The sequence below is a fragment of the Palaemon carinicauda genome, chromosome 3 (genome assembly GCF_036898095.1).
Source record: "Palaemon carinicauda isolate YSFRI2023 chromosome 3, ASM3689809v2, whole genome shotgun sequence".
Lineage (NCBI taxonomy): Eukaryota > Metazoa > Arthropoda > Malacostraca > Decapoda > Palaemonidae > Palaemon > Palaemon carinicauda.
This window is the reverse complement of record NC_090727.1, coordinates 125858153-125885159: the sequence shown is the minus strand read 5'-3', so window position 1 is coordinate 125885159 and position 27007 is coordinate 125858153. Positions and strand designations below refer to the sequence as shown.

Sequence of the window (27007 nt, the reverse complement as noted above, 5' to 3'; positions counted from 1 at the left end):
GCAACCCAATCTTCGATCGCCGGTGAGTTTTGAATTCCTGCCGGACGTCAGAGATGTTAGTTATATATATATATCCACCGGGTAAGTATGTTAAAAAAAGGGATTTTGACCTTGGAAAAATCTATTTCTGGGCGAGAGACCTGTGCCGCCCAGTGAAATGCTCCTTTAACATCATTTCTAAGGTAATAACTGCTATGAATTTTACCAGAGAAAAAATTGTATAGGAATGCTAGGTTGGACCCAGCTCGCTCACCTATTAAGGTGTCGGTATAAATAACTGGGGCGTGATAAATCACAACCAGAGGTCTCGCACCATTTAGATAACTCCTGTCAACATTCCCGAACAGCAAGGAGCCGTTCAACAACCTAACTCCAATCGCTACTACGAACGAGCCCACCCACGCTAGTGACGTCACTCCTATAGCACCCCAAACTGGGGCCCGGAAGGGAGGGACGGGTGGGTTCACTGGGCGGCACAGGTCTCTCGCCCAGAAATAGATTTTTCCTACGTCAAAATCCCTTTTCTGGGCTCTGATCTGTGCCGCCCAGTGAAATACTACCAGAGAATAGGGACCCAATATGGCTAACTACCTGGGGAGAAAATAACACAAAAAATAGTAATACAGTACATGGTGGCATTAATAACAAACAGGAGGGATAGGAATCCCATAGGCGAGTGATAAACATGGTTATGAGTGGAGAATATCCACTGAAAACAATAATAAAGTAACCCGAAGGTAAGTAATCCACAAGATAAAATTATTAATCAATACATGGTAAACAATCCCATAAAGGGATGGTAATAGAACAAGCAGAACTGTGAATATAGCAAAATACATATCAAAATTAAAATAAAATCAACTCGAGGGATTAAGCATAGATGAAACCAAAACAATTGGTAGGACATATCAATGAATAATAAAATAAATACACCATAGGGGCGTATGGCAAAGGATAACTAAACCAGGTAGGGACAATAAGAAAGCCAGGCAGGAGAGAAAGAGGACAGAGCAAGACGTTGTAATTAGGACTCATAGCCTTCAGGAGGAACTACATTCCCAGCTGCTACTGTTGCAAATTTAAGAGCTTCTAAAGGTTTTAGGTAATGGCGTTTAAAAACTCTAGGGGACTTCCAACCCGTATATTTTGTGAGCTCATCAAATTTCATATGATGAAAAAAGTTAATTGAAGTAGCAACAGCTCGAATATCATGGACGTGTGGGAATGACTCGGGATTAGCTTGTTTAATAAAATAAAGAATTTGTTGTCTAATTCCTTTAAGGGTAATAGTTCCTCCATTCTCTCTAATAAACAGGGGCCCTGTGGAAGTAGTGGAAGTTCTACTCAAGTAGGATTTCAGGGTGGTAACTGGACACAGGGATGGATCCCGATGAAGTGGAACAATCTTCCAGGGAAACCACTTGTTCTGGGGATCTTCATTTTTAGCCAGGAATACTTTGTTAGGGGAGAGAAGGACCTCACCCGAAGGGAGGAACTCGATATGACCTGGGTTTCTAGACAGGGCCGACAATTCTGAGATTCTAGAGCCAGAGGCGAGGCTCAAAAGAAAAAGTGTCTTCCTTAACAATGCCATATAGTTACAAGATTCGTTCAAAGTGTCAGAGGCTAGCTTTAAGACATCGTTCAAGAACCAAGAAACTGCGCTAGGGCGAGTTGATGGTTTCAATCTGGCACAAGCTCTTGGGATGGAAGAGAAGCATGAATCCGTTAGGTCAATGTCAAAACCGACATGGAAGATCTTTTTCAAGGCTGATTTGATCGTGGTAATTGTGTTGGCTGCTAGGCCCGATTCAAAGAGAGTTCTAAAGAATATCACAGTCAGGTTCATCGTCATTTTCTCAACTTGTGAGTCTTTCAAAAACTTTGCCAGTTTTTTGACGGCTGAGTCATACTGACGAAGAGTGGATTCTCTTTTGTCGGATTCCAGGAATAGGGTATTCAGAGGGTCGATGTTTGCATCCTTTTGAGCTGCGAACTTCATGAAGTCCATAAAGTTAAGGCATTCAGAATCCTTGAGGAAGCTAACACATTGCGCGTTTGTACTACCTGTGGTAGGACAGGATTGGGTATCCGCCGGGGGCGGAGACCTAGCTCTAGTAACAAGGGGAACCAGTTGCTTTTGGGCCAGTTGGGGGCTATCAGAGCCACTCGGCCCTTGAAAGATCTGAGCTTGTGCAGTACTTTCAGCAGGAGATTTATCGGAGGAAACAGATAAATCGTCTTCTAAGTGTTCCAGTCTATTGACATAGTGTCCATGGCATAAGCCTGAGGGTCCAGGTTGGGGGCTACATAACATTTTAGTTTGCGATTGGATTCCGTCGCAAACAGATCCACCTGGAGACCCGGGACCTGAGATGAGATCCATTGGAAGGATCGATTGTCCAGTGACCACTCCGACTCCAAAGGAGTCGTCCGGGAAAGTGCGTCCGCCACTACATTCCGGACCCCCGCCAGGTGGACTGCTGACAGATGCCACTTGTATGATGTTGCCATGGAGAAAATCGCCAGCATGACGTGACTTATGTGGGCTGACCTGGAGCCTCCTCTGTTGATGCAGTGAACTATGACTGCGCTGTCGAGGACCAGTCTGATATGGAGATTCCTGGCTGGGCTGAGACGTTTTAGGGTAAGCAAGACTGCCATGGCCTCTAGGACATTTATATGCATTTGTTGAAATATCGGAGACCATAACCCTTGGACTTTCTTGTGTTAAGAGTAACCTCCCCACCCTGTGAGGGAGGCGTCTGTGTGAACGACGAGTCCCGGGACAGGATATTGCAGGGGAACTGACTTGGAAAGGTTCTAGACCTTCGTCCAAGGCTGCAGACTTTTCCTCAGGATTGGGGGAAGGCGAGCTCGCCTGTCTTGACGTTTCTTGGTTGCTCTGGGACGCCACACTCTGTTTATGTCCTTTAGTTTGGACTTCAGGACGATGTCTGTGACGGAGGCGAACTGTAAGGAACCGAGTATTCTTTCCTGGTTCCGTCTGGATGTCAACTTGTCTCTGAGAAACTGTTTCGTGTTCCTCGCTATTTCCTTCCTTTTGTCTTTGGGCAGGCACAATGTATGGGAATTGAGGTCCCATTGTAGCCCCAGCCACTGAAACTTGGTCTCCGGGACCAGGCGGGATTTCTCAAGGTTGACCTGAAATCCTAGACGTCGAAGGAAAGAGAGGGCCTTGTGCGTCGCCGAGTGGAAGTTCCGGACGTTGTTCGACCAGATCAGCCAATCGTCGAGATAAGCCACTACTTGAATCCTTTGGGTTCGAAGTTCCTGAATCACCGTCTCGGCTAGTTTGGTGAAGATTCTGGGCGCTATGTTGAGCCCGAATGGCATCACCTTGAAAGTATAGGCTTGTTTGCCCAGCTTGAAGCCTAGGAAGGGGCGAAAATGCCTTGCTATTGGAACGTGATAGTAAGCATCTGTAAGATCGATGGAGGTGGTGACGGCCCCACAGGGAAGTAGGGTCCGCACCTGCGAGACGGTAAGCATGTGGAATTTTTCGCAACGAATGAAGGAGTTTAGACGAGACAGGTCCAGGATTATCCTTCGTTTGTCTGAGCCTTTCTTTGGCACACTGAATAAGCGACCTTGAAATTTTAAGCGACGCATGCTTTGGATTGCGTTCTTTTGCAACAGATCCTTTGTAAATGAACATAGCTCTTCTGTCGGGAGTTGGTAGAAACTGTTTGGTGGAGGGGGTCCCTGTAGCCAGCTCCACCCCAGACCTTTGGAGATTATGCTGGAAGCCCAGTTGCTGAACTTCCAGTGGTCCCGAAATTTGTATAGTCTCCCTCCTACCTGCAACTTCTCAATGGCTTGATGAAGATTTGCCACCTCTGCCTCCGCGGAAAGTCTTGCCTCGGTGGGAACCCCTTCCGCTACCTCGGTTACGAAAGGCACCTCTGGAGCCTCTGTGGCGCTGGTAGCCTTGGAAAGAACCTTGAGATTCATAAGTGGGGTTGAAAGCCGGGGAGGCAGCAAATGAAGTCGATGCGACTTGTGTTTGAGGAACCAACACATACTGCTGTTGGGGTTGGCCCTTAGAGGTAGAAGGCTGGGAGCCCTGTGAAACAGGGACAGACTGGACTGGGACAGGTTGCACTACCTGAAGAGGCTGTCTGAATTGTGAGGAGTGGAAGGGCCTCAACCTCTTCCTGCCACGAACTGGAGCACTGGGAGACTCATATTTCCTTTTGGGAACTAGACCCCACCTAATCTTGAGGCTTTGGTTAACTCGAGCTGCCTCGCTGAGGATAGTGTTAACCATATCCTCCGGGAAGAGGTCCTGACGCCAGACCTGGGCTTTGATGAGCCTATTAGGTTCATGGCGAATAGTAGCCTCCGACAATACATAACGTCGGCAACGGAATCTGGCGTTATGGAAGTCATATGTGTCGATCAATAAGGTCTGCAGAAGTGACTTCATGAGGACCTTAAAGATAGGTTCCTCGTCGTAAGTGGCAACGGTCATCTCTGATAGAGCAGTAGAATTAATGGATCTACTGAGCCAACACCGGGTCTCAAACTTTATCTTGATTAGGGACTCCGGTAGCTTGTGGAGGCGTTCACTGAACTACGTGAAACGTAAACGAAGTAGAACTAGTAACGCCCGAAGGCGACCAGGCATGCCAACCTAATGAACAAGATATCGTAATATCATAACTAGTTGTTAATATAATAACAGACAAATACCATAGCATAAAATAACACGGGGTGTGAACCGTGGATACCCAGAAAGTTCAGGACGAGAAACAATCAGTATAGAAGACTGATTGCTAAGCGTCAAGAACGAGAGAGAGAGAGGAGGTAGCCAGCCAGCATGGCGGACCCGATCGGGGTCACAATATAAAAACTGGGATAATTAAAAAAAAAAACCAAGGGCAAGACTACCTCCAAACACTCAAAACTCATAGATCTGGTACTTAACTTATGTGGAGTAACAGTAGAATCCGACATCCTGGGATAAATCCTGGGTAGACCAAAGGAAAACACACACCACAAAAGAATAACAGCGTTCAAGCAGGTGCTATGAAAAGGAGTGACGTCACTAGCGTGGGTGGGCTCGTTCGTAGTAGCGATTGGAGTTAGGTTGGTGAACAGCTCCTCGCTGTTCAGGGATGTTGACAGGAGTTATCTAAATGGTGCGAGACCTCTGGTTGTGATTTATCACGCCCCAGTTATTTATACCGACACCTTAATAGGTGAGCGAGCTGGGTTCAACCTAGCATTCCTATACAATTTTTTCTCTGGTAAAATTCATAGCAGTTATTACCCTAGAAATGATGTTAAAGGAGTATTTCACTGGGCGGCACAGGTCAGAGCCCAGAAATTTATTTTAATATGAAAATATAATTTCTCACTTCAAATCATTAAAATCAAAATGTCTTGATGCTTTGAAGCTTTTAAAAGTTTTGTCCCATACATCATTGGGGGCAGACCACAAACCTATTTTAAAGTTTATACAAGGCCTTAATTTTTTTTAGAAATTAGTTATGGGTGTGAAATATACTCCTCAGCCACCCCGAATCAACCAAAGATTTTAGATTCTTTACACCATATTGGTATAAGATTGGTAACAGGAGCATTTAGAACTTCGCCTATTCCAAGCCTCCTTGTTAACACTGGTGAATTACTGTTAAACCTTTACCGAAAGTCTTCTATTATTAGGAATTGGTTTAGGGTGCAAAGTCTTCCTAATTTTTAGCCGGTCAGACTGCAAATCTTGTAAAGCACTCAACGTAATTTGAGATGCACCCGAAATCCCCTCAACCTTATGGTTTTCGGGTAAAACAATTGATAAACAGTCTTGAGATAGTTAGAAATAAAGTGCTCCCATTTAAGGTATCATCAATGCTTCCATGGAAATTACCAGAGGTATGTTTTTGTAAGTATTTTATTGGAGTTTAAAAGAATATGACCGACTTAAAATCCAGGTCTCTTTTTATGGAACATGTTGCAGAACATAAGGAATCAACTTTTATATATACTGATAGCTCCAAATCTGGTGCTGGCATTGGATTTGGAGTATATAGTAATGCTTTTAATTGTAGAGGTGTACTTCCTAACAGCTTCCATATTTATGGCCAAATATACAGCATACTATCTGCTGTTGAACAAATAGCGTTGGAAGAGGGGGTTAATTCTATTGTTTTTAGTAATGCAAGAAGTGTCCTCCAAGCTTTACAAGTTTTTAATTCCAGTAACCCTTTAGTTTTAAAGAATTTAGAATTTATTGGACTGAGAGGTATAACAGTTCAATTTTTCTGGGTTTCAGCTCACATAGGTGTGTCTGGAAACAAGAAGGCAGATTTATTCGTAAAGAATACTGCTGCTGAGTTGCGACCAAGAAGGTATCCCATTCTTTGTGATGATTTTTTACCCAACATTAAGAATTTGATTTCTTATAGTTGGCAACAGACTGGGGATGGTTTGGTTGAAAATAAGATGCGAGAGGTAACGAATGTTATATCCCCCTGGAAGTATAACATTATGCCCTAAAAGTAGAAGACCACTCTTTGTCATCTCCGCATTGCTTACACTCGGTTAACACATTAATATCGGCTTACGGGCTAACACCAGGCATATTGTGACGACTGTTTGGTACCCTTGACAGTGAGGCATATGTTGACCGAATGCCCCACTTATAGTAGTAAAAGAAATAGATATCTGTTTGAGGCTCGAGGTGAGGATGGCAGGTTCATCCTTGCCAAGATTCTTGGACATGATGTGTCCTACCATGCTAGCGGTATTTTTAGCTTTACTTCAGAAGCATGTCTTCTGAAAGGTATTCAACTTTTAAGATACCTTTTCTTCTATGGTTTTAATTGAATATTCTTTTGTTCTTTATTTTTAATAAATGATATCGGCATTAATGACCTTAGAGATCAGGATGCCAGAAAACCTCAAATCAATCAATCAATATCTAATGCTGAAATGGTGGTAAGCCAATTAAATTATACAAAAATATTCTTTTATTTGAATGCTGTAGTTATTAATTTATACATAATACAAAACCTATGAAAAATTTTTACATCAAAATCTTAATCATACAGTATGCTGAGTAGTATTTGAAATTAACACATTGGTCTACAAACAATATACTTTAAAAGACAATTGATGTTTAAGGAGCTTGTATTTCAAGATCAAATTCTTGTTGGAAAATACAGTACTGTGAATACTGTCTGTCACAGATGTGGACAAAATACAATATTTATCGATCAAGGTCATACTCTTTTTGACAGCAATTTTATTGGATCGTAAGTGTTATGATCATCAATATTTTAAACTTGGTCTGGACATGTTCGGATACTTTTTAAGGTAATTTTATGGTCTAAGTGCTGACTTGGCTTAACATGGAGAACTAATATTCTTGGGCATAGGGTATTATGTACGGTCTCCTGGCAATTAACCTGTTAAGTGTCCCCCCTGGACCAGGTTGCCGCCAACGTACCGTCACGCTTTTTTCGCCCTGAGCGGTCATTTCACGAATGATAGTTTTTCAAAGTTAATATCATTTCTTTATGCTAATAATTCATATTTATAGTTAAAAGTAGGGATATTAATTAAATGGTGGAATAAAAAAAACAATTAATACTACTATTATTTTATTTCAAAAGGCTACATAATACTGAATATTCTAATGGGTTCTTTTTATCTTCAATCGTAAATCTTACGGCAGGATCAGCAATAAAAGCATAGGGACAAGTCTCCCCTCTCTCTCTCTCTCTCTCTCTCTCTCTCTCTCTCTCTCTCTCTCTCTCTCTTTTCTCCATATCGTTTCCTGTATAGTTTTCAAATATGTTCGTCATACATTTGTACATTATTTATCCACTTTATTCTCTCTCTCTCTCTCTCTCTCTCTCTCTCTCTCTCTCTCTCTCTCTCTCTCTCTCTCTCTCTCTCTCTCTCTCTCTCTCTCTCTCTCTCTCTCTCTCTCTTTTTTGGCATTTCCTTTCCTATATAGTTTTGTGAAATCTCGTTGTCCTGTCATTCAGCAATGAGAAGTCATTTTTGCTCTCGGCATCGAAAGAAAACTTTGCTTCTTCAATATCCTCATCACTGTAGGATTCAGAACTAGTGCTCTCATTATCAAACAAGTTATAATTATTAAATTCCTCAACAGGAATATCATTTTATTTCATCTAAAGAAATAACCTTCATCTTTTGACCACTCATTGTTAAAGGAACAACAAACAACCTTATCCGCATTAACGCCCGAAGCGCATTGAAAGGAAACTAGTTTTCTAACATCAAGCTACCTTCAGAAAAGTAGTTGCCAGACCTCATATAAGTTTCTGTTTACAGCCCCCATATGCTGAGAGTGTTGCCAAGGTGTGATCCTATACTTACTATACGAGTAAACGTATTATCACGAGACTGATGACTTGATAAAGGCAGTTAAAGTCATGAACGGAATATGCAGTTGAAGGCGGTACCGAGTAGATCCTGGTGAACGGTTTATCACGTGGGTGACGCTTAACAGGTTAAATCTGCTTCTCAGCCTGACTTTCGTGTTCAACCGCATTCCAGGTTGGTGACGAGTTTTGATATTAAGTTTGAGCTGTTGGATCTAAGGGGATACAGCAGTAGTGAGATTCATGGTTAAGTATTGAAATAATTCATTCTATTATAAAAATTTATGTTTTTGTCATTCTTCAACTTTTTCCATGTATCCATTCGTTACATTTATATGAAATTGCACAGTAATGAATTTGTTAAATAACTAAGATAGAAAACTTTCAAGCTAGTATAATGCTTTCAAGATTTAACTTTTAGATAATCAAAATATAAATTTTTTAAGTAATCTGTATTTTTCCTAAATATACAAACTTTAGTCATTTGCCTAGGACAAAAGATAACAGTGAAGCTGGAATCCAGCAGTTAAAATTATAACTAAGTGTAATCAATGGCAGTTAAAATTATAACTAAGTGTAATCAATGGCAGTTAAAATTATAACGAGGTGTAATCAACAGCAGTAAAAATTATAATAAGTGTAAAAAAACGACCAGTAGTTACATAGCAATAATGGGAAGGCAACCACATCCCCATCCTCAGCCGGCCCACATTTCAACTCGCATAGAGTGAAGCATGGAACTTTCTCAGGGGCAGGTGATGGCAGGAAAATTTCCCCTCCTCATAAGGAGTGTGGGGAAAAGTCACGTGTTTGAGTGAGGAATAGCAATGTGCAGAATGGGCTTACCCGAGTGTGAGATCAAGGCCAGCTGGTGAAGTCTTTTAATACTTTACCACAAGAGAGAGGAAGATTAAAGGAAATGAAAAGACAAGTAATTTTCTTTACTTCCATCCCAGTCATATATGCAACCTCAGCCCTCGATTCACAGTTACTAGTCCTGTAAGAGGAGATATAGCTATTCCACCTGCTGAAAACCTGCAACAGGCCCTAAGAAGAACTTGTCTAGGGACCTGTCAGTTATATCCCACAGGTAGTGAACACTGAATGTCATCTGACACATCCACACACCTGCACGAAGAGCCTAAATAACAGAGAATTTCTTTTAAAAGATAGAGAGGTACTAATACCTTTCATGTCATGAACTTTTACTTGTGCCTTCCATGGAAGGCAAAGTGAGCATTCAAGAGCTAACCTCTCTCAACCAAAATGAGATCGTATTTCTGGAAATCTTTTTCTTTGATCTTCCCATGCTCTCAAAGAAATGCTGTAGGTAAGGTCTAATGGCCCTCGTAAACTTGAGATAGCACCTCAGTGCTCTCACAGTTCACAATGAAAGCTAATCAGGATCATCATCACATCCCTAGGGCTCATAATCTGGAACTGTCGAAATCTGGAATCGGTGATTGAAGGGTTTTGAAGATTAGTGACGAAATCAGGGATGAAGGAGAGCGGGACCTGCCTCCACCCTTTTGAATGGATGATGTTGAACAAGTCTGTGGAGCTCGCTAACATATTTAGCTGAGGGTACAGTGAGAAGGAAAACAGTTTTCAGGGTAAGGTCCCTTTCCGAGGCTTGCCTAAACGATTCATATGGTGCTGTCTTCAGAGAACATAAGACTTTCTCTACATTCCAAGATGGTGGACTTGCCTCAACTGGAGGGCAGGGCTGCTCAAAGCTCTGAAGAAGCATGGAAATTTCCCCTGATCTCTACTTTTGACTGCTGAAATAGAGCAGACTTTCTCCTTACAGAGGGAATGGGGTACATCTCATCACCGCCAACTCATCGCCGCCTACTCATCCCTGGCCCAACTCATTCCTGGCAGTGATTAATGAAATTCAGTAAATATTAAAAACACCTTTATTCAGAATCAAGTATGACTTTCATGACACTAAACACCATATAATTAAAGACAAAAGATCCATGAAAATATAGAAAAAAAAAATTTATTTTATGTTACGAGAAATGCCTCTTAAATATTTAATGGGAGTCCTTTCATTAAAATTTTGGACAATTCTAAGAATGCGGGAATCAGTATCCCTGTACTTTTTTAATTTGGCGGGTGGTGAACTGCCTGCTATAAGTGATTCCAAATAAAAATCTCTACCTTTCTGAACTTTTTTAAGTGCATTTATGAATTTCCAGAGTGTAGGATGTTCCATTCCTAATTCCATTTGTAATCTTCTGTTCGCTCTTTCTGCATGGTTGTTTGTTTTATCTTCATGATTCAAAGTTCGAAAATACAAATTCCACATTTCCAATGGAAAGAGTGGTGCACGTCTGCTATTTCCATGTCTGTTTATCCGACCTATATAATTATCTTCAAGACAGTTCAAGATTGGCACATGCTCTAGGGATAATTCATCAGCTAAGAGATCAATATATGAATCAATATGATTGACAGGTACAAATGCAAGCGCCAGTATCATCTTTACTTGTAAAGAAAACTGGCTATCGTTATTATAGCGAGAACTTAGACCCAAAGCTGCAGTGTGATTTTGCATCTTTTGGCTAAGGTGAAAGAAGCACCCTTTTAGTTCGACTTGTGGAAAATTTTCCTTGATTGCCAAAAATGCTGCAATTTCAAAATCACATACAACCCATTTTGGGTTTACTGTTGGTTGACATTCTTTTATCATTTTAAATAGCCTTGAATATGTAACTTTCCGTTTGTTAGGTAATAGAGCATAAAGCACTGGAATGACACCTGATTTTTTTAGCCATTACAATATACACCTGAGAAAATAGCGTGGGAGCAATCTTAAACGTTCCGTCTACATACCAAATGTTGCAACCAACTTCTCCTTTCAAATAGCAAAATTCTATCTTCACTGGGACCACTGTCTTTTAATAAAAAATCTTCCTTCTGGTTTGGCTCTGTTTCGTAGGTCGAATATTCATCAGGGATTGCTAAATGATTTAGGTCAACTGGATTTGGCGGAGAGGCACTAATCTGATTCCGTTCCCGACAAATAGTTTTCTTTAGAGCCGTCGAATTCGGGAGTGATCCTTGCACCGCTTGGGGAACATTACATAAAACTTCATTAATCACTACACTTGGGTTTTCCATCGTCTCTTCAGCTCTGGTTTTAATTTTTGTAGTTGTCCTTTCTACTTCTACTTTTATCGGTGAAGAGTCATGGGTGTGAGTATTCAAGACTTTATCTACGTTTCCAAATCTTGTGTGTATTCTCGCTTTACACCTGCCGAGCTGATCACATTTCCAGAACATCAAATTGCTGGCGGTTTTGCTGAATTTGTCGAAAATGAACAAATAGCCATCATGAGAAAATTTTGCTTTGCCTCTCTGACTTAAAATTGTCTCCTTTGTAATGGGTTTACTGAAAGAATGTAAAACTGAAAGTGATATATCGAAAGGTTAATAATTACTAACGTTTTTGTTGACAAACATCTGATATCATACTTGGGTACATTTGTTTGTAATTGGTAATTGAGTAATTGTCGTCATGTGTTGAAAGGCTAAAAATTACTAACGTTTTTGTTGACAAACTTTGATTTCATAGTTCGGTAGTTTTGTTTACAAATAGTTGGGCCGGGTATAAGTTGGGCTGGAGATGAGCTGGGCTGGAGATAAGTTGGGCCGGGGATAAGTTGGGCCGGAGATGAGTTGGCGGTGAGAGTTGGCTGGCGATGAGATGGCGGCGATGAGTTGTCCCATTTCGTACAGAGGTAGTACAAAAAGTTGACGATTAAGGGGACTGACTGCTATGGTTTTTGATATAACAACTTTGAAAAATAGAAAATTGTTTTGTTTCTATATCCAGTATGCAGAAACATGTCATACATGCTCTCCAGAAGTTTCAGTCAATTATTTTTACAAATAATGAAGATAAAGAGGTCTTTAGATGATGACATCATCCTTACTGCGTCATCTGCATGACTGAGTTTGACAGAATTGACTTTGCGTGTTTATTTTTGCATATATATAGAGGTTTTTTCACTTATGTTTTGAAATCTTGTACATCTGGCAGAGATGGAAGGCATTGATAGAGGGTAGGTGAAGACAAACTACGATCCACAAAAGACCAGCCGGAGTTTCCAGACGTATAGAAGTTATGATGCATGTGTGTTTCCTTACTTGCAGTTCATATGTACATTGTGTTTTCACAATGTCCTCGTGAACTTTATAGCAAGGCCAATGTTACCTAAGATAAGAGAAATAATAAAAGTAAGCAGAGAGCAGCATAAAAGAACCAAGAAGAAAGGGAAACATGGAAAAGAGTACAAAGCTGGAACATTCTAACCAAAACTCTGGCAACAAGGAGAGGCCGTTGGCAACTTATGACAACCTCACTCTAAGTGTATTAGTAAACTTAGGGTTTAAAATTTAGGGAGCCTTTATGTAGGATTGCGTAGATGCTGTACGGATGAAAATTTTAAAACATACAAAAAGTGTAGAGCACAGTTCCGTCGTGCCATGAAAGAAGCTAGACACCAATCTTGGATGGCTTTTGTTTTCTCCATTAATAGTAGAACACCACCATCTTCTGTATGGAGGAAAATAAAAAAGATTGCAGGCAAATTTACCCCAAACCTACCACCAGTGTTGAAAGTGAATGGTCAGTATGTGACTGAAGGAAATGAAGTTAGCAATGCCCTGGCTGACCATTCTTCAAATGTATTGGGCAAGTGTAGCAGCTCCTGGTCACCTGTACAGGAGCATTGAAGAAAAGAAAATTTTAAATTTTGCAACAGGAAGGGAAGAGTCATATAATTCTCCTTTCACTGAAAGAGAATATGATTTGGCACTTTCCACTTGTAACGATACAGCCCCTGGACCCGATGGAATTCCATTTGCAATGATTAAACATGTACATTTTAATACAAAGTTATTTATTTTAAGCATTATTAATAGAATATGGCATGAACATAGTTATCCAAGTGTTTGTGAACTAGCCATTATTTTAGCCTTTTTAAAACGTGGTAAGGACAAGATTTTAGCAGCAAACTACCGACCTATTGCATTGACATCTTGTTTATGTAAAATTATGGAGAAGATGGTCAATGCAAGGCTGATGTGGTGCCTTGAAAAGAAGGCTATTTTATCACCAATTCAGTGTGGATTCAGAAAAATGCACTCAACGACTGATGTGTTGATAAAACTTGAGTCCTCTATTTGTGAAGCGTTTGCTTCCAAACAGCACCATGTGACAGTCTTTTTTGACCTTGAAAAGGCATATGATACCACTTTGGAGATATGGTATACTTAAAATAATTCATGAGTTGGGATTGAGAGGAGAGCTGCCACTATTTATTCAGGCATTTCTTTCAAATAGAGTTTTTGAAGTGAGAGTGGGGAAACACTTATCAGAGAATAAATGCCAGAAAGAAGGAGTTCCTCAGGGTAGTGTGCTGTGTGTAACCCTTTTTGCACTAGCAATTAATGGGATATCCTCAGCCATTCCCCGGGATGTTCTCTCAACATTATTTATGGATGATCTCTCCATATCATTTGCTGGAACTAGAATGGCAATGGTTGAGAGAAAACTACAACTCTCAATTGACAAAATTATCCAGTGGGCCGATATGAATGAATTTAAGTTCTTGACAAGTAAAATTACTATTGTACATTTCTGTCGTATCCGGGGAGCACATCCATACCCGGATATATACATTAAAGGTCAACGGATCCCATGTGTAGGGGATGCTAAAGTGTTAGGTTTGATATTTGATTGTAGACTTACATGGGTTTCTCACCTAAAAGCATTAAAAGCTAAATGTGTTGAGGCTCTGAGTCTTTTAAAAGTATTGTCCCATACATTGTAGGGGGCAGACCACAATACTAACTTGAAATTATACAAGGCCTTGATTTTTTCCAAAATTAGTTATAGATGTGAAATATACTCTTCAGCTACCCCAAGCTGGTTAAAAATATTAGAAGAAGATTGCCAGGAAGATTTTTTACGATGCGCGATGGAGAAACTCTATCTACAAGAAGCAGGATCAGCTTAAGCACTAGAACGAGCGTGCAAAGCACAAGAGAGAGAGTATGATTCATAGGAGAGCCAAAGACAAAGCTCACCTAGAAGTGTTTTTGGAAGTTGTTTGCGATGTCGAAACTCTGGATCTACGAGAAGCAGGATCAGCTGAAGTACTGAAACGAGTGCGCAAAGTGCACGAAACAGAAGCCTGGTTCATGGGAGAGTCCAAAAGCGAAGCTTGCCTAGAAGTGCGTTTGGAACTGCGAGGAGGCGAAGGAGGTCTACAATGAAATGGACAATGAGGGAAGCACTCATGGAAGAGTGCGATGGCGAAGGTCTGAGATCCTAGAAGGTCATCTGGGTGGCAAGTCATTCTTTGAGAAAGAGACCACCTTGGAAGGGCAGGTTTACGATCCTCCTCCAAAGAGGAAGAATCGTGCCAAGGCTGCACAGCAACCTGGCAAACATGTCCCGAAGAGCGATGCTCACCAGGAGAACTACTGGAAGGGCGAGGATAACTGGCCCACAGCGAAGACTTCCATTCTTTTGAAGGACAGGAATGGGGCACCAGAGAGGCAGGACTAAGATCATCCTCTGCAGATGACAGGCAACAACCGGGAACTCCTGACCAGACACTGACGGGGTCGATGATCTCTTGAAAGTGTGTGGAACAAAGGCTTTCTGCAGCTTGTCCTCCAACAGGGAACTTTTGATACTCTAGAAGGGCCACAGTAGCTAGGGATCATCAGATTTCGGAAGCAAAGAAGGCTCCCCCTGAGAAGTAAGGCCTGCCATTTCTCTAGGGGAAACGAATGAACTCCCTTACCCTAAAGTTGAAGGGCCACCACTTGCTCAATTAGTCCTTGGAGGAAGCCAAAGGAGAAGAATCAGAAGGAAGAGTACTGGGGATGGAAGAAGCCTGCCGAGCCTCCTTCAACTTTGAGGATGACCTAGAAAGCAAAGAATCCCTCTTAGGCTTCTTCCTCATCCTGTCATACTTCTCCCACTGGGAGGATGTTCACTCAAGACATTCATTACATGGTGACACTTATGTACATGCATGCCCTCAGCACTGAGTACAGACCTGATGAGAATCCATTTCTGAAGCACTCATGAAAGTGCCACAGGTCTTAGGGACATTCCCAGACATTTTTACATAAGTACAGTAGCATCACCAAAAGAAGCAAATCCACTGGAAAGAGAAAAAGCAATAGTAAATTCTGCCAAAATTGTTCCAGCTAGTGAGAGGGTGTGCATTCACTGAAGGCTGAAATCTAAGCGAGTTGTCAGTGAGCTGGCGGGGCTGATTGCCTCCCCATTATTTATAGGTGTACTATACTTGTCAGTTGTTTACACCTCGTTAAAACTTAACTGCCATGCTCCAGCTTTGCTGTTATCTATTCTCTAGGTAAAGGATGATGGTTTGTATTCGTATAGGAACAAAAAGTAATTATAATAATGATGATTGTAATTAATGATATTGATATCAGCAATAATACTAATTATTATAGTATTTTTATTATGTAAGTGATAAAGGCCTGGAAAATCAGGAGAAAATTTTTTTATTTAGGTCTCTGATGATTAGTTATTTTTTATCTTTCTTTTCAGTGGGTGGCGCACATTATTACTTGTACAAGCGAGCCATCTTACAACTGTCTAACAAGGAATTTTATACAAAATTACCCATTGGAAGTTTTAAATATTAAGGTGAGATTCAAATGACTGTTTGATTATGTAGGACACCACAGTGGGGTTGTCGCTCATCAACACCACCGAGTGTCCTGTAAGAAGGCAAAATTCCTGGACTACTTAGGCAGCCGCACACATCTGTAAAGTTTGCGAGTTGAGTTTTTTGTTAAACAGAAAGTATTGTGAACTTAAGTGTTTTATTCTCTATAGGTATTTTGAAGATTTACTTACCATATAAAACTTGCAATTGTTTCCTAAAAAAAAATCCTCTCAGTGATTTCACCTCAAGAACATTTTGCTGGGAGTTTTGTTTCCTGTGGAGGCTGTTGGCCTTGGTTATTTCCAAAGATTTGGTCCCTGATGAGTACATAGGTAATGTCAATTCTGCGAAGATGTATTAGTTTAGACATTCAGGTTGCAGAGGGGTTGGTTCCCACTTTTTTTTAACAGGTTGATACATAGTAGAGCAAGAAAGCTTTTTACACTAAACATTGTCATTTAAATTCTTATGATATTTGAGGAACAAGAAATTTTTTTTTTATCTTAAATGGTTTTTTATCTTTTAGCCTAATTACTTTTGAGTTTTCAATCTTTCTTCTTATAATTCATTGAGCTGGAATTTTGAGTTTTCTACCTTTCTGAATCTAATTTACTTAGTTGGAATCAAATGTAGTATTTAGATTCTAAGGTAGTAATTTGATTCATTGAGAAGTTTTATTTTAGTTATTCAGAGGACAAATTCTCACTAACACTGGGGAGGACATCTGCTGAAAACTTCATATGAGCATTGAAATTTCCCTAGTCCAAACACTTGGCTGAAGGCAGAGCGATAGCCTTTTACCGATGAAACGGAGCAGAGTTTCAACTTCCAGATGGAATAAAAAATCAGCGATTAACAGAACGGAGGCTCTTCTTGGAGCCTGGTGTGCTGCTGCCGAGAATCTGCTGAGGTACAGGTATCCAGACATCTGTTGCGCAGATTCTCAAGAAAAGCCTTTCTCTGAGAGGAAATCTGGATAACCTCCATGAGTGAAGCTCAAGGGATCATGCCTCATTCTAGAAGATCTTGACATGTGGTTGGCATAGTAGGTAAGGGAAACCGGGCAATTCTCTAGGGGTTTTGTACTAGGAAGAGCAGACGGTCCAAATACCACTCCATCTACAACCTTTTTTGGTGCTATGAGAGGCCTCAGTAGGTTTGGTGTTGCTTGAACTTGGTTTAGGCATTTAGGACTCTTTCTAATAGGCAAAACTACGGAAAAGCATTTGTGTCAAGACCATCCCACGGATGCTGCAATGCGTCCTCAAAAGCTACTTCTGGATTTGGAACTGGAAAGCAATAAATCAGTAGCTTGCAATTCAGAGAGGTTGCAAACAGATCCACTGTCAAAGAACCTCACAAAGTCCGGATGTATGTCACTATTCAAGGACGTGAAGACCTGACCCAACTATCCGAGTCTTCCTGCTCAATTTGTTTGCTACTTTGTTCCTTTTGCTCACGAGGAAATGAGCCAACAACATAATCACATTGAATTCTGCCCACTCGAGAGTCCTCACGGATAGATGGCACACTTGTAGAGACATAGTACCTCCTTGTTTGTTTATGTAGGACACCACGGTGATGCTGTTGCTTGTTAACACCCTCGAGTGTCCTGCCAGAAGAGTGCCAAATTCCTGGAAGGCTAAAGTGGCCACACTCATCTCTATTGATGTTGATGTGCTCCTAGCAATCTTGATCCCTTCAGGTACCTGATACCATGTGCTGACCGAGGTGAGCTCCCTACCCCTCTCTGGATGTGTCTGTAAAGAGGAAGAATTCTGGTGGAGGTAACAAAAGAGAGCAATCCTTTCAGTACAGTAGGTTTGTTTTTTCCAGCCACCATCAAAGCTCCTTTCTGGACTCTCCCTCTTTCTGTAATAAAAAGAGCAAAATATCCAGATGCTTTGACCGGGATCTTTTTAACAACCATTGCAAGGATTGAAGACGAGATCTGCCTCCGGGAACTAATTGTTCTAATGATGTTTAAGTGCCTCAGAAGTTTTTGCCACTGGTGTACTGAAGAAAGGACTGCTGCAGGAAGGGAAGAGCTATGTTTTGCATGCATGAAATTCTTCCCTGGAACTTTCCCGTATACTGTGTATATCCATTCCCCAATACACTGATCTTGAGGGCTAGTTATGACAGACTTCTCTTGATTTATTATGACCCCCAAATCTTGACAAAATGAGAGAACTGTTTAGGAGGAGAAGTTTGTCATCTGATTCTACTAGCATCAGCCAATCATCTAGATAGCAGAGCAGGCGAATTCCGTTGGCAAGTGCCCATGAGGATACAATCTTGAAGATCTTTTTGAAATCATGAGGTGGCATATACAGGTCAAAGAACAGGACCTTGAATTGAAACACCTTTCTGGCTACTATCACTCGCAGGTACTTCCTGGAGGGGGTTTTGGAAGTACTGTACGTGTCCTTCGAATCCATGGTGATCATGAAGTCTTGAGGCATTATTGCTTGTCTGACCATGGCTGCAGTTTCTACCCTGAATGATGTTTGCCGTATAAAAACATTTAGAGCTGAGAGGTTGATGACTGGTCTCCTGCCTCCAAATGCCTTCCTTATAAAAGTCTACTGAAGAATACTTGGGAGCTGTTGTCGACCTTTTGAAGTGCGCTCTTCTCCAACGTGGCTTGAACTTCTGCTTGCAGGGCAAGATCTTCTGCTGACCCCTGGCAATAGGATGACTATGTCAGCGAATTAAGAGGAGTTAGAGGAGGGGGAGAACTGATGAACGGGAGGAGGTAACCGAATCGAAGGACCTGCACCGTCTTATCTCTCCGCATCATGGAACCACCACCTCCTCCCATTGGCCTGCAGACTTCGGGTGGTGAGGATGGAGGGTGAAAATGCCCTAGCTATTGATGACATTTGTCTCTTCCTTTCTTCCATCTCCTACTGTGACTTGGTTCTGGTGCGATGAGAAAGATTGTGCTAATGAGTTCTAAAGAATGGTTTGTTGCAGGTGGATCCCATCTTGCTGAGCTGATTTTCAAGGCTGGGATGATTGAGTCTGTTTTACTCTGTGTCTTGATGTAGAAGATTGAGGTTGTTGAAAGAACACTGCACGGTGCAGGATAGATTCCCGAGTCGTCTTCGTTATTTTTTCTGCTGTCAAAAAGAGAGAGGGCTGGTGACCGAGACCTGGCCACGCGCGCTCACTGACCTGGGTCGCCGCAGGGCGCGTATTCATCCGCCACAGAGGGACCCACTATAGAAAATGGAGATAGGGGAAACTAAACAAAATTCTGGTCGGTTGGGAGGAGAATCCCAGATACTCCTTAGAAAGTAGTTCGAGGTAAGTACTGTTAGGAAAAATACAAATTACTTAAAATTTGTGATTTTTATAGAGTATGTCCTTTTCGGCGGCCGATCCGTTTGTACCCGACCAGTTGTCGATCCAAGAGACTGCTTCCATGGTAGCCATGGCCATCACTTCCATACCTGACGACTCTGTTGCCAAGAAGGAAACTGGAACCACTGCAAGATATTCTTCTGAGCAATCCGTTGTCCAAGTTACAACTGCAAGGTCTAGTGGACAAAAGGGAAGGGAGAGCCCCCTGTATCCTACAATATTTTCTCTGCCTAGTAACAGCTGCAGGAATCAAGCAGGAGGATCCCCCTGCCCTCAAAGAGTCCTTATTTTCAGGGACCTGAGACTCCACCTTATCGAAGTGGTCCTTGGCTAAGGCTGACTAAGGGAATTCAAGTCTAGGTCTCTCTCTACTTGGGATGTGATTGAGAAGGCCAATGGTTTCTTTCCTGCCTTTCGAGGTGGAAGAGACAGCTTCTTCTAGGCCATTTACCTTTCTGATATAGTGTAGGACCTTGACGAATGTTGAATACGTCTCGCCTTCTTCCACGTCTGGTGATTTCAGTACTACTGGTTGAGGAAGCTCCCCTTCAGAATCCTCCAACTCGAACTTTGCATCCTCTTCCTCTGTGAACATTCCTGTCCAATCCCTAGAGAGGTTTTCTTCCCTGGACAGATGAGAGGAGGGCAGCCAGCTGTTGGGTCTTTGCTTTGATCTGTGATACAGGAGACCTGAAGCTGTCGAGACTGTCTTGGATCCAGTGGTTGGAAAACCTTTGGGATGGTCTTCCAGTCCTTGCTCTCCCTCCTGTTGGCACTGGTTGCAAAGGGATGGAGATGGCTAAATAAAGTTCTCCTATCTTCTGGAGCTATGTTGTCTTGTTGGGGATGAGCAGGTCAAATATCTGTCCTCAGCTTCTTGGAAGGCGGGTGTTCTGCTGTGAACTTAATTGATGACAAACGATAACTGTCCAACAAGGAAATCTATTTAGGAGAGAGTGACTCCCATGTGGGTCTGACCGTTGGTATCACCTCGGGGGTGTAACTGGCACACTATCCGTATTACACCTGGAATTGGGCTTAATGGGGACTGTCCGGCGATGAAAGCGGAGAAACTAGTCTCTCCCACAGACGATCCCAATATTGCTTGGGAGTGTTGTTGAAGAAATCCTTCCTCAGAATGAAACTGGATTCTTCCACTTAGACGATCCCAATATTGCTTAGGCGTATTGCTGAAGAGATCCTTCCTCAAAAGGTGATGGCTCATGAGATGAGACTTAACCTGAGGTGTGTCTCGCAAGAACTGGAGACCGGTCCTTACTTGTGAGCCAAAGGTTGATCCTCCATAGGATGTCTAATACTGCTAGAAGAAGAGCACTCCGTGTGCCCAGGGCGTGATTTTGAAGACCTCTCAGGTGAAGTTGGATTAGAAGGAGCCCATTTGCTCTGGACTTCACTCTTCAAGAGAAGAGCACCTATGGTGATCTGGTGATGTGAGCTTGTGATGATCAAGTGAAGAGCCCTTTGAAGTTCTAGCTGAAGTTGGTCAGCGATTGTGATCCTCGTGCCTGGCACGAAAAGGAGAGCTATGAAAAGCACGTTCTGTGTATGAACGCTTAGCGTGATCAGATGGGGAACATCCATGATGGGAATGATAGCTATCTTCTAAAGAGGATATGTCCAAAAACCGCTTTGTTACCATGAGAGAGGGATACAAGCGCTCCGATGTGGTGAATGCCTTGAGTAGCCTTACTTTGTAGACATAGGAATGGCTATATGAAGCGCGCTTGGAGGAAGTCCGTCACTAGGAGCGAGGGGGCGAGACATGTCCCAGTGAAGATCTTGCAGGCGAAAGTGAAGAGTAGGGCTGATCTGAAGATTGATGTGGAGACAGGAGCCTCAAAGAGCATCCAGTTGACGAGCATGAAGAGGAGAGGTGGAGCTTCCTGGAGAAGTGCACTAGGAAGTTGCATACTATAAAGGAGCTCTGCATCAATAGGGAGCAGGGTCAGGATAAGTGAGTGAAGACAAAGCAGGGGCATCAGGGAAGTCCAAAGGAGAAGCATTGGAACAGTTGCGCCTAGATGAAGCATGGGCATCAGGAGAGTCAGATGTAGAAGCTCTCCTAGAAGGGCATCTGGAGTTGTGAGGAAGGTCCACGACAAGAAGGGCATTGGGGGTAGGCGCTCGTGGAAGATGCTCGGTGTCTAGAAATTGCAATCCTCGGAGTCTGTCATCTCGTTGGAGTATTGTCCTTGGAAGAAGAGAGCAACTGCCTATGACGAGCAGGTCTACAATTCTTCTCCGAAGAGGAACTCAGGCCGACGTTGTGCAGCAACACAGAGAGCACGCTCTGAAGAGGTAAGGTGTTCAACAGGAGGGGACTTCTTGGAAGGGTGAAGGGTATGTGCTCGCAATGAAGGCTTCCAAACTTCGGAAGGGTGCGAATGAAGTTCCGGTGAAGCAGGTCAAACTCCTCCTCTGCAAGATGGGGCAATGGCTGGGGACTCCTGGGCCGACACCGAATGGGCGATGACCTCTGGAAGGTGTCTCAGAGCAAGGGCTTGCTGCAGTCTTTCCTATGATGGGGGGAACCTTGGGTACCCAAGGAGGACCACAGCAAATGAAGAGCATCATTCCTCAGAGGCCCCATCGTTTGACTAAGGAAAACGGAAGGACTTTCTTGCCTCTGTGCTTGCTCAAAAGTTAAAGGGTCACCACTCTAGCTCATATGGTCCCCGGAGGAAACCAAAGGAGATGGGTCGGAAAGTAAAGTACCGGGGTTGGAACAATCCGCCACCTTCGACTTCGAGGACGACTCCTAAGAACAAGAATCCCTCTCATGCTTCTTCTTCCTCCTCCTGCCATACTTCTCCCAGTGGGAGAGGATGGCCACTGAAACTTGAGAACAGACATGCCATCTTCATGAAGGGTACAACCGATGAGGATCTGTCTCAGGATTGATTGATTGATTGACTTGGAGCTCAAGAGTGCTCCTATAAGTGTTGCAGGTCTTCAACAACACTTCTAGACATTTCCACATAACGGCCACATAAACCAAAACGCTGAAAAGAAAAAGACAAAATTGTTGGAAAATTCTGCCAAAAAGTCCAGCCAGCAGTAACTTGCACATTCACTGATGGCTGAAATCGAAATGGTTTGTCAGTGTTGCTTCCCAATATCGACAGATGTTATAGTTACCATGTTACTTCTGGAAGCGTGTGTCTGCCAATGTCACCATTCCTTGCCTGAACTACAAACACAGCATTGAATTTGTTTGCCCAAAGTATTCTCGCTTCCTGACGTCGGTAATCATTGCCATTCGCTCTCATTCTCCAATAAGGAGAATTGCATGTCAGGCACTGCCCAGTCGTGTGGACACACCCTAAGATATACTAAATCTAACTTCAATAGAGAATTTTTGTATTTATGTAGTTTTACTACTTATTGATAAAATTGTTTAACTATTCATTATTTGCTGTAATATTTATTGATGAAATAATATTTGACTATTCAATATGTTTTACTTTCAGAGATGACTGGGTAGCCCTTTTTCCAATAGACTTGGCTGAACGCTGGTTATGGACCACAGTATTTTCCAAGTTCGAAAAATTGCATCCCGTTGTACCAATTTAAAGTGAAAGCTGTGAGCTATGATGGTTTAAATTTGAAGTAAGCACAAGTTAAACTATGTACATATTGTAAAATAAATTTATATCATTGTATTATCTAGTTACTATTTCTAAATAATTATTGAGTCAAATACAGTAAATTTCTTATATATTTTGAGTATTATCTCATCATTGACTACTGCTAGAGAGTTTTGGGTCCTTTGACTGGCCAGACAGTACTACATTGGATCATTCTCTCTGGTTACGGTTCATTTTCCCTTTGCTTACACGTACACCAAATAGTCATTACATATTCTCCTCAATCCTCATACACCTGACAACACTTGAGATTACCACTTTCCTCTTGGTAAGGGTAGAAGAGGCTCTTTGGCTATGGTAAGCAGCTCTTCAAGGAGAAGGACACTCCAAAATCAAACCATTATTCTCTAGTCTCGGGTAGTGCCATAGCCTTTGTACCAGGGTCTTCCACTATCTTGGATGAGAGTTGTCTTGCTTGAGGGTACACTCAGGCACACTATTCTATCCTATGTCTCTTCCTCTTGTTTTGTTAAATTTTTTATAGTTTATATAGGAATTGTTTATTTTAATGTTACTTTTCCTGAAATATTTTATTTTTTTGTTGTTCCTTTCCTCACTGGGATATTTTCCCTATTGGAACCCCTGGGCTTATAGCATCCTACTTTTCCAACTAGGGTTGTAGCTTAACAAATAATAATAATAATAGTATGTATATTGTATGTCATTGTGTACTGTACTGAACTGTATTATTTATTTTGCTTTCTCTTATCAGTGTACTAAAATCTTATCAAAATCAGTTTATCAACTGTTAACAATTTGAATATCTTTTCCATCAAAAACTCAATCATTCAAGAATTTCACATCCATGTAGCTGCACATATGGTTCATACTATATTGAATTTGACCAATTTTCATAAACACAATATGTTCTACAATTAATAAATATATTAATGGTAATGTGGATTAGTGTCTGTTGATTAGGCAGAGCCCAGAGGTTCACCTTATCTCACCTGATAAAGCTAAAGACAAGGGTCCAATGCTATAGCATAAAGGTAGCTTAAACTAAACCAACCAGTTACCTATTGTGAATTAGTTTGACTCATGGAATAACTGTAGTTTGAATCAGACTAATGCAGATGAGTTATCACATTCAAATGTTTTATGAATCAAGGATGGAGTTTTGGGGGTATGGGCCCTAAAGTGGCAGGAATTATGGGTCGTTAGTAAAACCAGATTGAGTATAGGCTCAAAGTATTACATTACTGTGTAGATGGAAGATTACCTTACCTAGGTGCCATGTCTTTGACCTGGTCCTGTTTCTAGCACTGTATAAATTGTCCAATTGTTAAATTTTCATTTACATCCTCTAGTAAGCTGTCCACAAACTTTTTTCCTTTGCCAGCCTTTTGCACTTCTCTCCTCTATCTTTCCTGTACCGGTAAGGCACAAAAGTTCAATCTTTTTCTTATTACAGGTCTTAGAAATTCCATCTGCCTCCTCCTCATCACTTTTAGAAGTGATCTCTCTTGTTCACTCCTTTTCAATACCTTCTCATTTGTTACTTTCTGTCCATTGGATCTTCAACGTTCTTCTGTAAAACCATTATTCAGCTGCATTTATTTTATTTTACAAGTTCTTGTTTAGTGTCGACATCTCTGAGCTACAAGTAATTGTGGACCATACATAGGTTTTCAGTGCTGTAACTTGTGTCTGAATCTCTATCCTGCTGTTTGTCAATAGGGTTTTTTTTCTATTTCTTTATTACACCTTGCATTATGTGTTTTACCACTTCGATATACAAAGGCATCCGTTTTATTGTTGCTCTTCCATTATAATGTTGAAATTTGGAGGTTCCAGGTTTTTCATGCTACTACCACCTCTGAATTCTTTATGTTGATTTTTTGTCCCATGTTCTCATTCTCGGTGTGTCAAAAAGTGATTGGAGTTCCTCTTCGGAGTCAGCTATTATCAGTGTCATCTATAAATCAAATATTTATATTATCTTCAACTCTGAATCCTTCCATACCCAATATACCTCTCGGTAAGATTTCTCCATGTTATATTCTTGATATTAACTGTAGCTTCCCAACTCCTTAAAGTTTGCTAATTAGCCAAATGTCCTTACAGTCAATGTTTAAGCTCTTTTTAAAATTTCTATAAGTTGGGAGTCTAACTTTAACAAATACCTTTTTAAGCATATAAAACACATAATAAATTCATCTTTCTTTACCTCTATTGTCATCTCTGTAACATGAGTTAAATATTGCATTTCTGGTACCTTTCTGTTCTGTAAATCTATACTGTTCTGCAAATTTTGATTTTATTTTACTTTATATCCCATTTAGTATTACTCTTAACATTATTTTTGTTATGCTCATTAAACTGATGGTCCTGCGTAGACTGTACTCTGGCATTTGGTTTCTTTGGGGATAGCAATGACAATGGACCTATACATCTCTTTGGATGCATCCTGTACTATATATAGTAATACCTTGAGATACAAGCTTAATGCATTCTGGGACTCAAGATCTTGTGTCATTTCGCTCATATCTCGGATCAATTTTTCCCATATAAAATAATTAAAGAATAATTAATCTGTTCCCACCCTCTGAGAAAAACACCTAAAAACAGTATATTACAGTGGAAAAACATATTTTTTATTGTTCTAATTCACAACCTACGCTCACAAAATAACAAATACCTATGTACTGTACTGGTTATGATGTGCAATAAATGTGACATTATTATGGAGTTCTTACCTTCGAGACAGACGGTGGCGGCTAACGGCGGTGTGTGCAGAGGAGGAGGGAGACTTAATGGCAACACGTTCAGTACTCTACACTTTTGTAACACTACATAACATAACTTGAACTTTAAATTTAACTTAAATGAAAATAGCTTACTGTACACACACTTAAAAATAAATGTTAATCTAACATTACACTAAACTTAATTCTAATTTTCTTTTCATTTTCATTTTTTTACTTTTCTTCTTCTGCCTTGGCTCTTTTTGCCTCGCTTTTTAACTCACTTTCACCTTCACTTTTTGCTGGCCTTTTTAAAAGAAACCTATCTAGGGATGTTTGCTTTTGTCTCCCCTTCAAAATGTTACGAAAATGATGTATACAAGTGTCTTCACAAATAGCAAACGCACGACCACACGCCAACTTGTCCGGGTACCTATTTTCCATAAAATCAGAAACTCCTGCCACTTCGCTAACATGTCTCTGATTTCCTTCTTTTTAGCATTCTTCAACTTGAGGATGGTACATATTGTTGATGTACTCCGCTCATATTGGCAAGCCAGTTGTCACTCGTACACCACTCTCATGTTTTTCGATTATTTCTTGCTTTATCTCGATTGTCATCATACACTTTTTCATTTCACTACCCTTGTTTGCACTCGCTTGCTTTGGATCCATTGCTTATTCACATAATTCTGTACTGATTAGCGAAAAAAAAAACACGTAAAAAATGCAAACACTACGGCTGATGCTCGGAGATAACATCACGCGACGGAGATCCGACAGGAAAGGGCGAGCGATGCTGTCCTTGTGAGCAGCCTCTCGCACACTCGGCCACTTAGTGGCCACATAGGGAACTGTCTCGTATCCTCGTATCTCAAATTTGTCCTTTATCTCGGGGCAAAAATTTGCTTGAAATTTTCCTCGTATCTCAAATTTCTCGTATGTTGAGACACTTGTATGTCAAGGTATTACTGTATTTTGTTTGCCAATTCTAAAATTTTTCCTAGTCCAAAATTCTCGCTTGCCAGTAGTGTTTATAGGTGTATTTTGTCAACGATTCATTCATCAAATGATTGCTTAATCAATTGTGATGCTAGGGTGTTCAAAGAGATGTTCCCCTTCTCCCCAAAACCACGGGAACAGATGCAGAAATTACCCAAAGTTCTAGCAACACG

General features: G+C 41.2%; 1 protein-coding gene and 1 pseudogene across 2 annotated transcripts in view; one reads left to right on the top strand and one right to left on the bottom strand.

The window, feature by feature from the left end:
* Window positions 1-25412, top strand: part of LOC137638475 (transmembrane protein 138) — a 118646-nt gene extending 93234 nt beyond the window's left edge. Inside the window, exons 5-7 of one of the 2 annotated variants that reach the window (XR_011044140.1) lie at window positions 15988-16086; window positions 22969-23107; window positions 25022-25412. Coding sequence is in view for 1 of the 2 variants with exons in the window: in XM_068370556.1 (XP_068226657.1) it covers window positions 15988-16085 (98 nt within the window). In the remaining variant the exon portion in view is untranslated. Of the gene's footprint in view, window positions 1-15987; window positions 16087-22968; window positions 23281-25021 lie in introns of those variants that run through there. The other variant, XM_068370556.1, reaches the window with a different exon arrangement.
* On the bottom strand, window positions 1999-3106 carry LOC137638869 (uncharacterized; annotated as a pseudogene).
* Window positions 25413-27007: the final 1595 nt, after the last annotated feature.